The 12,061-nt window shown below is 32.5% G+C and overlaps 1 protein-coding gene across 1 annotated transcript in view; it reads right to left on the bottom strand.

The window, feature by feature from the left end:
- LOC141325799 (inositol polyphosphate-5-phosphatase A-like) overlaps positions 1 to 3,722 on the bottom strand; it is a 97,165-nt gene extending 93,443 nt beyond the window's left edge. Inside the window, exon 1 of the mRNA XM_073834530.1 lies at positions 3,321 to 3,722. Within this exon, the coding sequence (XP_073690631.1) occupies positions 3,321 to 3,398 (78 nt within the window). The 5' untranslated portion in view covers positions 3,399 to 3,722. The remainder of the gene's footprint in view (positions 1 to 3,320) is intronic.
- Positions 3,723 to 12,061: the final 8,339 nt, after the last annotated feature.

The raw sequence follows: 12,061 nt of genomic DNA, 5'->3' as shown, positions 1-12,061 counted from the left end.
ACTCTAAAGATAGTACGGGACAGTTCCTCTTCAAATGCATAAGAAAACAGTTAAGAGCTCTTTGCAATCAAATAAACAATCTGGCCTAAACTTCTCACAGTGTAAACCATGTAGAATTACAGCCCAAGACCTGACTGTCAAGTACTGGCACGTTTACGGACGGAGAGCGCTTGAATATCTTTAATGGCTCAGATAACTTAAGCACTGTGTACTTTATTGTTTATCCACAGGAACTAATTTGCTTAAACCTCAACTCGGCCTGATCTACCACAAGTTTGCTTAATCATTTCCATAGAGAGCAAGGTGAGATTTCTATTAAACCACAGAGTCAGGAGTGATTATGAGATCTAGTTTTACAGCTTTTTTATAGTTTGTGAAGAACGGAAGATAAAGCGCTTACAGTAAATGTGAATGATGGTCACAGATCCGCTTGTGCGTGACGGATCCGGTGTATGAGAGCATCCTTTCACCGCTTGATATCTGATTGACCCAATGTGACATTCACATATTAGTGTACAACGAGTTATTCTTGATCACTCAGCTCAGAAAAAAAACAACAATGTGTAACACAATCTCCAGGATTAAACAAGGCTCTCTCGCACTCTCTGACCCACTCATTTACATGAAATTTTCATTTGGGATTAGGGGATAAGGAGTTTGAATGGGAATCGCACTCACAACGCCAAAAGAGTATACACTGCTAATAAACACCTTAAAAATTGTGCCAGGATAATATTAATTCATTTTACAGACATTTCTATTAACACTAAAAGACACCGGAATCCAGTGTAAAATGCAAAATACAGGTTTAAAAAAAATAAAGAAAGAAAGAAAATTCCTTCATATTAGTATTGTGCCTTATTTTTACTGATGTTTTAGAGTGTATTACAATAATAAAATAACACAGCCTTTTAAATAATGACAGTATTAATTGTATTCATTTTTATCTTGTTGTGTCAATAAAAAAAAATTATATATATATAGAGAGAGATTAAATTATGTAATAATTATTATAAAAAATAAATATTAAATAAAAATAATATATTTACATGTTAAATACCAACAGTATTATTTATATTAATTTTTATCATATATATATATATATTTAAATAATATAATTTAAATAATATATTATTTATTATTACTATTATTATTTCATTATTGTAATACATATTATTAATAATATATATATATATATATATATATATATATATTTATTTATTTATTTATTTATTTATTTATTTTTTATGTTAACGAATACCTCTGGCATAATTGTATAAGTGTCTATTTTAGTAAATGGCAATCATTTTTTTCTAGCATATATTTCCGAAATTGCAGGAACTTGATACATTTTGTCTCTGAAAACCATGTCATATGGTATGACACCATATTCTGATTTTAAAACAAAACTTTTATTATTTGAAAGACCCCATTTATGATCATGTTACTGAAGGCCCCTGTCAATCCCATGACATGTGCATATGGTAAATATTTGTTTTAGAATTGTTCAAATATTTAACTTGAACCACTACAAAAGTGTTACGTTTTGTTGTCCTTTGGTGTGACACCATTATATTTTTTAATTAAAAACTGTATGTTAAACTACATAAGCATGCCTTGATAATGACAGGTTAGCTCAGAATAGCAAGGTCATTAATTGACACAAATGGCTGAAACGTCCTCTGATGTGACAGAAAATGTCCACCGGTGTCACACCAGAGGACAAGGTCTCTTTAAGAAGCATTATAATTAAATTTCTGTCTTTTAGTGGGACGTAATGTCCTGTGGTGTGATGCACATAAAAGACCCAAAGATTTGTTTTTTTTTTTTCTAAATATCTTTAAACCGTTGAGTATTGCACCAGGGGAGATATAAATATAGCTCATCCTAAATTGGTATTATTTCCAATAACGGATGACAGCAGTTTGTCTTGAAATGATCCAACAAGTCAGGGGTGAGAAAATTACGTTAATTATAATTTCATATACAATAAATAACACTCTATGAAAATAAGTGTCTAAACGATGATGATAAATCTCTCTCATGTATTTGCATATTATTAAATGTGTTTTTGTTTCTTAATTTTTGCTATGTCACACCATGGGACAAATTTATGGTACAGTTCAGTAAAAATGCAAAAAAAAAAAAAGGATTAGTGACCCTTTATAGTTTCCCAAAAATCAGACTTCACACTACATAAATATATGCATTTCTTCTTCAAAAATACAAAAAAAAAGCATTTTACTGCCTGTATATGTATATCTATCTATCTATCTATCTATCTATCTATCTATCTATCTATCTATCCATATCTATATCTATATATATATATATATAGTATCTTAAAATGGTATAATTCCCAACAGTTTTGAATGAATGACAGCAAAGTTTGCCTTGAAATTGTCCAACAAGTCATGGGGAGAAAATTATGTTAATTATAATTTCATATTAAATAAATAACACTCTATGAGTGTCTAAACTTTGACGATAAATCTTTCTCATGCATATTAAGTGTTTTTGTATAAGACAAATTTATAGTACAGTTTGGTAAAAATTAGTTAGTCAAGATGAAGTTAGTGACCCTTTATAGACCTTTATACATTTCTTCTACAAACATGGTCTTTTACAAAATAGCCTCGATAGATAGATAGATAGATAGATAGATAGATAGATAGATAGATAGATAGATAGATAGATGACTGTAAGTACAGAAATAATTTTCTCTTAAAGACACAAAAAAACATTTAAGAAATAAATATAATTCTCTTAAAGACAAAAATAATGTCAGACAAACTCACATTTACATTACCAACACCCAGTACAGTTTAACCCTAGTGTAAACAGCTATCAATCTATCAATCAGACTGATCAACACAGCATCAGACAACTGTTGAGAAACAAATTTAAATTGGAAACTTTCCATTTGGGAGAAATAAATAGAGAATTGCGCTCACAAAGCTCATAATAACAACAATTACTGGATTTCCTTCAAAAGAAAACCACATATACTGACATACTTCAGACAAAAAATAAAGTTTACCAACATCCAACTGACAGTTAAGTTAACGAACTACTAGCTTTGAGATATAAATCGTGAAAAACGTTATCCATCCGGTAATCAATCAGAGTGATCAATGAGCATCAGAAACCGTTAGAACCGTCAAACTCTGAGGGGAAACCTAAAGGTTGTGGGTTCGAACGCCATTCGGTTTAATTCATAAACTACTATCATTAATTACCACACTTTACCTCAGGATACAGCAAAACAGCGTGTGTGAAACGAGTTATTATTAATAAAACAGCGTTTTCGCTGGACTTACATCTTCAAACAGCGATCCAACGTTGGCTGTGACCAGCAGTATTCCCGCGCCCTGCGCTGTCAGCTTCCCCGCCATCATTAATTAGCCCGCGAGCCGAACTAATGAGCTAATTTGAGCTGTTTCTGGAACGTGCGCTGTTATGGAGTCGAGTAATGGTTCGTGGGGGTTTAACGCTGCGGGTTCGAGTCTCGATCAGCTGGGCTCGTGCATACTCGTGCGCGTCCAGTACGCAAAATCAGAGCGCGCTCCGTACTCAACGCGTCAGGCTTTACTTCTTTGCTGTCTCGGCCATGATTCGAAGAGTTCTCCGGTTTAATCCACGGCGAGCGCCGGTCTGCGGAGCGTGTTTCCCTGGCGTTCGGTTCACCCGTGCGCGCATTGCTCGCGTTTGTTGAGGGAGGACACACCGCTGCTGGAGTGAGTCCTGCGCTGCGCTGACGTCACGGAGCCAATGGAAAAACGCGTCTCTTAAAGGGGCAACGCGCTACGGGGGTTGCCGCTTTAAGAGCTATACGTTTCTATTGGTTTAGTGACTGTGAGGGATTTCAAACGACAGCATAGCGGTGGCCCTTTAAGAGCCGCGACGCTGCTGCTTCTAGATATTATTTTAGATATTTTATACTGTATATGTGACCCCTGCAACACAAAATCAGTCATAAGGGTCAATTTTTTAAAAATTGAGATTTATACATTATCTGAAAGCTGAATAAATACGCTTTTCAGTGATATATGGTTAGTTAGGATAGGAATTATTTGAAACTCTGGAATCTGAGGGTGGAAAAAATCTAAATATTGAGAAAATCAATATTAGAAGTTTTTAGCAATGCATAGTATTAATCAATAATTAAGTTTTCATATATTTATGGTAGGAAATGTACAAAATATCTTCATGGAACATGACATTTATTTAATATCCTAATGATTTTTGGTATAAAAAATATAAAATCGATCATTTTGATCTATACAATGTAATAAATGGCTTGCTGAAACAAATATTTATTAAAATTAGTTCTTTTTTAATTATTTTTATTAATTTATTTTTATATTTATTTATCTTTTATCATTATTTCTCTTTTTATATATTTATTTACTTATTTATTCATCACAGGAAAAAAAATAATTTGAAAATATTTCACAAAGAAAACAGTTCTTTTAAATTGTATAATGTTAACAATATTCCTCTTTTTTATAATGGATTTTGGAATAAATCGCTTTCTATCTACCTATCTATCTATACACACTTAAGCATAGTTAAATGCAGGATAAGCTTTCCATTGATGTATGGTTTGTTAGGATAGGACAATATTTAGCCGAGATACAACTATTTATTAATCTAAAATCTGAGAGTGCCAAAAAAATTGAATATTGAGAAAATCAAAAATTTGGTTTTGATATATTTATAGTAGGAAATTTACAAAATATCTTCATGGAACATGATCTTTACGTAATAACCTAATGATTTAAATTATTTTTGTACTTTATTCAATTATTATTTTATTCATTTTTATATTTATTTATATTTTATCATTTTATATTTATTTATTCATTCATCACAGGAAAAAAATTTGCTAAAAAAATATTAATTTGATAAATATTTGCTAAAACAAATATTTTTAAATTCATTTATTTTTTAAATAATTTTTGTATGACCTTTTTCCCCTTTATTTATTATTTTCTTTAAAAAAATACTTAATTATTTTTTATTTTTTTTATTTATTTTTATATTTATTTATCTTTTGTCATTATTTATCATTTTATATTTATTGAATTATTTCTTTATTAATCTCAGAGGGAAAAATAAAGAAAACAGTTCTTTTAAATTGTATAATGTTAACAGTATCACACTTTTTTCTTTTTCTTTTTTTATATCTATCTATCTATCTATCTATCTAACTATCTTAATTGCACTGTTAAAGTGACCCTAGACCACAAAACTAGTCATAAGGATCAATGTTTTGATGATTAACATCAAGAAATAAATACACTTTCCATTGATGTATGGTTTGTTAGGATATTAAAAATATTTGACCCAGAAACAACTATTTGAAAATATAGAATCTAAGGGTGCAAAACAATAAAAAATATTGAGAAAATCATCTTTAGAGTTGTCCAAATGAAGTTCTTAGCAATGCATATTACTATCAAAAGCAAAGCCTTTATATATTTACGGTAGGAAATTTACAAAATATCTTCATGGAACATGATCTTAATATCCTAATGATTTTTTGCATAAAAGAAAAATCGATAATTTTGACCCATACAATGTACTGAGAATTTTCTATGACTATATTTCATGTCAGAGCTGTTTGAGCTGTATGACTGACAAACAAGTGCCGGATCTTCTGTGGGATGTCTTGAGGCATATTGCATGAATTCTGTGAAATAATCTTGAAGTGAAGCACATAAGCTAATACCTTCGAATGCTCTCATTTAATCTAAAGTGATGGGATTTCATGCCATCTGTTCAATGGTGCATTAACTATTACATCTATCCAGGTAAATGAACACAGTTCAGATAACAATCACATATAATCATTAAGCAGGAGTGTTTTTATAGCCCTGTCCCACATCGAGTCCTATATGTATTCAGATATATAGCGGAAGCTGCCATGTGGCTCAATGGCATTTGATTGAGGAAAGCAGGAAATTTTCACACCGCAACAATATATTCAAAGTGTCCACAGCTGGGACTGACAGCGCATGAGCCGCGTGTGAGAGTGTGTGTGGATGCTATTGAACTACACTCTTAAATATAAAGGTGCTTCACGATGGTTCCATAAAGAACCTTTAACATCTGAAGAACCTTTCTGTTTCACAAAAGGTTCTTTGTGGGAAAAGAAGGTTCTTCAGATTATAAAAAGGTAAGAAAGAGATGGTTCTTTAAAGAAACTTTGACTGGATGGTTCTTCTATGGCATCACTGTGAAGAACCTTTTAAAGCACCTTTATTTTTAAGAGTGTAGCCACAGTTTACACTTGATATGTTTGTGCAACCTCATCCGACAATCTCTTAAAACATTGCTTCTGGCGAAAATCCAGACCTATAATCCATAATAACGCTTACTCCAGTGAAAAACTCCATCTCCTACACATCAAAATCCAGCTATGTATTTATTTAAAGCTGTTTTGGCTTTTTAAACGGTACTTGATTTCTGTGCAGATTTCTCTCCTGATTCAGACCAGACCACTTTTTCACTGGATGAAGCGTTATTTCGTATTATGGACTTGTATTTGAGTTAAAAATGTCTTAATAATGGATTTGTTTCAGCTTTTGTCTTCTCAAGATGTTAACTGATGGACTGGAGTGGGTTCTTGTGATTATTGTGATGTTTTTATCAGCTGTTTGGACTCGCATTCTGACGGCACCCATTCACTCCTGAGGATCTGTTGGTGAGACAGTGATGGAATGACACATTTCTACAAATCTGATGAAGAAACAAACTCATCTAAATTTTAGATCAGCTGAGGGTGAGCACGTTTGACATGCCACTTGTTTTCTGTTGATGCCCAGATTGCAGTAATTCTATTTAAAAATGGTTAAAAACAACAATTGTAGTTTGCAAATTACAAATGCGTATTGATTGGCTAACGCCCATTTTGGTTCTGCATGAGCACTTATCAGTCGTCTAATTTATGCTTCCTTATTAGAAAGAAAACACAGGTGCATCCTATACAGAAGTCTTGTTTGTTGAACCACCTGACATGCATGACTTCTCTGGCTGCATCAGTGGTGCATCTATCTTATTTCTCCATTCCTTTGTTTTGTGTACTTGTTATTTGCATTTGTTCAATAAACCATTAGCTTTTTTAATTCCTAAAAAGTGCATTACAGAATGTTATGATTAAAGTGATAAAACATTATTATTATTTAAGTGTAAGGGACATGAATGTAAGCAAGAATATTATACTTTACACATAGCCCACTATTGCATCTATACTCCATGGTTTTTTGACGAAAACATTCCAGGATTTTTCTCAATATAGTGGACTTCAATGGTGCTCAACGGATTGAAGGTTAAAAATGCAGTTTCAATGCAGCTTCAAAGAGCTCTAAACGATCCCAGCCCAGGAATAAGGGTCTATCTAGTGAAACGATCTGTTATTTTCTTAAAAAATCTATATTTATACACTTTTTAACCGTAAATGCTTTTAAAAGCATGCATTCCAGTTCAGGAAAGTTAGGGTATGTTGAAAAACTCCCATCTCATTTTCTCCTCCAACTTCAAAATCGTCCTCCATCGCTGCAGGAGTACCGACCCAGTGTTTACAAAGTGAACGTGCAAAGAAGATCAAACACAGTTTACAAAAAAGGTAAAAGATGTAGGATGATTTTAAAGTTGGAGGAGAAAATGAGATGGGAGTTTTTGGACATACCCTAACTGTCTTGAACCGGAGTACACAGAGTATGCATGCTTTTAAAAGCATTTGTGGTTAAAAGGTGTATAAATATTATTTTTTAGGAAAATAACAGATCATTTCGCTAGATAAGACCCTTATTCCTCGGCTGGGATCGTTTAGAGCCCTTTGAAGCTGCATTTTTAACCCTAAATCCGTTGAGCACCGTTGAAGTCCACTATATGGAGAAAAACAAAAACAAGACCAACATTTGTGGTTAAAAAGTGTATAAATATTATTTCTTTTAACAAAATAACAGATTGTTTCAGTAGATAAGACCCTTATTCCTCGGCTGGGATCGTTTAGAGCCCTTTGAAACTGCATTTTTTAAAAGTTAAATCCACTGAGCACCATTGAAGTCCACTATATGGAGAAAAACAAGATCACATTTGTGGTTAAAAAGTGTATAAATATTATTTCTTTTAACAAAATAACAGATCATTTCACTAGATAAGACGCTTATTCCTCGGCTGAGTTTGTTTAGAGCCCTTTGAATCTTCATTTTTAACCCTAAATCCGTTGAGCACCATTAAAGTCCACTATATGGAGAAAAACAAGATCACATTTGTGGTAAAAAAGTGTATAAATATTTTTTTTTTTAGAAAATGACTGATCGTTTTTACTAGATAAGACCCTTCTTCCTCGGCTGGGATGGTTTAGAACTTTTTGAAGCTGCATTTAAACTGCATTTTGGAAGTTCAAACTCGGGGCACCATAGAAGTCCACTATATGGAGAACACTCCTGAAATGTTTCCCTCAAAAAAACTATTTCTTTACAACTGAAGAAAGAAAGAAATGAACATCTTGGATGACAACGGGGTGAGTGCATTATCTGTAAATTTTTGTTCTAGAAGTGAAAAAGTAAGGTGCAAAAGTAATATAAAACCAGGTAGCTTACTATCTGGGTGTCTTTCTGAAGGCTGGCTTGAATCCTTTTGCGCCATGCAGCAGCCACTTCAGAGTTAATATGTAGATGGATCCATCGCTAAAAAAAGGTTGAGAATCAATCACATTCAAATGAATACAGTGCCTTTGAACTCAAGGTTGTTCTTCTGTCATTGTATTACATCAGCGCACAGGGATGTAAAATAGGCCTACTCCCTTCTGAATGAGTCTCAGCAGAGTTTCTAATGGTGATTATTGCAATTGCAAATCAGGACGTTAATGCAAACCATACTACTACACAACTGCTTGCCACATAAATAAACACATGGATGTGACATAATTAGTTTAAATTAAAGAAACCAGCACAGCTATTGAGAGAATCATTAATTATACAGTTCAGAGTCATTAGACACAAGTATATAATCACAGAACGACAGCACTAACCACGCTGCAAAAAATGAGTTTCTTAATTATTCTGTAATCAAAATATAAATTTAAAATCAGTTCTGATTTTAAATCCTGCAATACTGATTTTATATCTTGCAATTCTGAGCTTGCATCTCGTGATTCTCAGTTTATATCTGAAATTCTTAGTTTATTTATCATAATTCTGAGTTTATATATGCAATTCTGAGTTTAAATCTCGCAATTCTGACATTATATATAGTGTGATTCTCAGTTTATATTATTATTCTGAGTTTATATCTGCAATTCTGAGCTTAATTCTTGCAATTCTGATTTTATATCTTGTGATTCTCAGTTTTATATCTCTATATTCTGAGTTTATATCTCCTCTATTGGCAGAAATTTCATCTTGTTTTAGGCATAAACCCCTTTAATTTTCATTCACTTTTCAGAAAGCAAGACTTAACATCATAGCATCTTGATTTAAGAATGTTTAGATATTTGAACTGGAAAATAAGACAAAAATACTAAGAAAGAGTCTTTTGCAATGCAACCACAATTCAGTATTGCATTAAAGTAAAGTTCTCAACATATAAGTGATTTAATGAGTAATGCTAGTATTTTGCATTCCACAAAGCTTTAGATGAGGATATAATGTGCATGTCGGCTGAACACACGTGAGTGAGTGGAAATGTTAGTGAAATGCGGTGTGTTTGCGAGGTTTGTCTCTCTGTGTAAACACTGATAACATTCCCAGGTAACGCGTTTATCCACTGCAAATACTACACTGCTGCTCAGAGCAGGATATCCCAGAGAGAAACACGCGCAGGGCGGGGGGAAGCCAGATAGAGCAGTTTATTTTAGCGTGCACTGCCTGAGTGTGTGTGCGGGTGAAAATACGGAGCGAGAGAGTAGCGGGGCCGCGCATGCGCGCGCTCGTCCGGTCAGCGGCTCACGCCCCGCCCACCGCTGCTTGAGTAATGGAAAAACTGATGGAGGAATTCCAGTCTGGGAGAAAAAATGTGAACTTTCACCCTCCTCTCCGGGCCGATCAGATTTAGGCGGCCAAAAATAGAAAAACCTGGAAATCAGCAGCAGCAAGTGTTTTCTCTGTGATTCAGCTCTTCTGAAAGCATAATAAACACTTTCACTTGTGGATCTGAGTCACAGCTCGAGTAACGTGGGAAGCTGAGGCTTGTTTTGAGTCATATGTTAACTAGGCTACACCAATGCATTACTTCAACAAACACTGTTTGTGTTTCATGCGTTGAGACTTTTTCCTGTTGCTACATGAAACTAATACTCAGTCTCTGAGTCCTTTGTATTAAAGACAATATGACACAAGTTTATATCTGATAATTCTGAGTTCATGTCACAATTTTACATTTAGTCATTTAGCAGATGCTTTTATCCAAAGCGACTTATAAATGAGGACTGTAAGTGCAGTCAAAATCAACAAAAGAGCAATGCTATGTAAGCGCTATAACAAGGCTCATATTAGCTTAATGCAGTATACGTAGCAAGGTTTTTTTTTTTTTAATATACAGTAAATAAAAAGAAAATGGATAGAATATAAAAAGAAAAGAACAAGCTAGAGTTTTTTGTTAATTTTATATAAATAAAAAGAAAAAAGATAGAAAAGAAAAGGTTTATATCTCACATTTCTGAGTTAATGAGCTGGTTTCACAGACAGGGCTTAGACTAAACCAGGATTAGGCCAATTATTATGACAATTAAGTCATTTTTTATAAACATGCCATAGAAAAAACATTACTAGTGTGCGTCTTGAGACAAAACAAGTGCATTGACATATTTCAGGATCAACCAGTAATTCTGAGTTTATATCTCAATTCTGAGTTTATATATCATAATTCTGGCATTGTATGTCATAATTCAGAGTTAAATGTTGTAATTCTGAGTTTATATCTCAATTCTGAGTTTATATATCTTAATTCTGGCATTGTATGTCTTAATTCTGAGTTTATATGTTGTAATTCTGAGTTTATATATGTTAATTCTGGCATTGTATGTCTTAATTCTGAGTTTATATGTTGTAATTCTGAGTTTATAAATCTTAATTCTGGCATTGTATGTCTTAATTCTGAGTTTATATGATGTAATTCTGAGTTTATATCTCAATTCTGAGTTTATATATGTTAATTCTGGCATTGTATGTCTTAATTCTGAGTTTATATGTTGTAATTCTGAGTTTATATCTCAATTCTGAGTTTATAAATCTTAATTCTGGCATTGTATGTCTTAATTATGAATTTATATGTTGTAATTCTGAGTTTATATCTCAATTCTGAGTTTATATGTTGTAATTCTGAGTTTATATCTCAATTCTGAGTTTATATATCTTAATTCTGGCATTGTATGTCATAATTCAGAGTTAAATGTTGTAATTCTGAGTTTATATCTCAATTCTGAGTTTATATGTTGTAATTCTGAGTTTATATCTCAATTCTGAGTTTATATATCATAATTCTGGCATTGTATGTCATAATTCAGAGTTAAATGTTGTAATTCTGAGTTTATATCTCAATTCTGAGTTTATATATCTTAATTCTGGCATTGTATGTCTTAATTCTGAGTTTATATGTTGTAATTCTGAGTTTATAAATCTTAATTCTGGCATTGTATGTCTTAATTCTGAGTTTATATGATGTAATTCTCAGTTTATATCTCAATTCTGAGTTTATATATGTTAATTCTGGCATTGTATGTCTTAATTCTGAGTTTATATCTCAATTCTGAGTTTATATATCATAATTCTGGCATTGTATGTCATAATTCAGAGTTAAATGTTGTAATTCTGAGTTTATATCTCAATTCTGAGTTTATATGTTGTAATTCTGAGTTTATATCTCAATTCTGAGTTTATATATCATAATTCTGGCATTGTATGTCATAATTCAGAGTTAAATGTTGTAATTCTGAGTTTATATCTCAATTCTGAGTTTATATATCATAATTCTGGCATTGTATGTCATAATTCAGAGTTTAATGTTGTAATTCTGAGTTTATATCTCAATTCTGAGTTTATATGTTGTAATT

The sequence above is a fragment of the Garra rufa genome, chromosome 2 (genome assembly GCF_049309525.1).
Source record: "Garra rufa chromosome 2, GarRuf1.0, whole genome shotgun sequence".
NCBI classification, from domain to species: Eukaryota; Metazoa; Chordata; class Actinopteri; order Cypriniformes; family Cyprinidae; genus Garra; species Garra rufa.
Note: the sequence above shows the minus strand (reverse complement) of the source record. Positions and strands in the feature narration are given on the sequence as shown.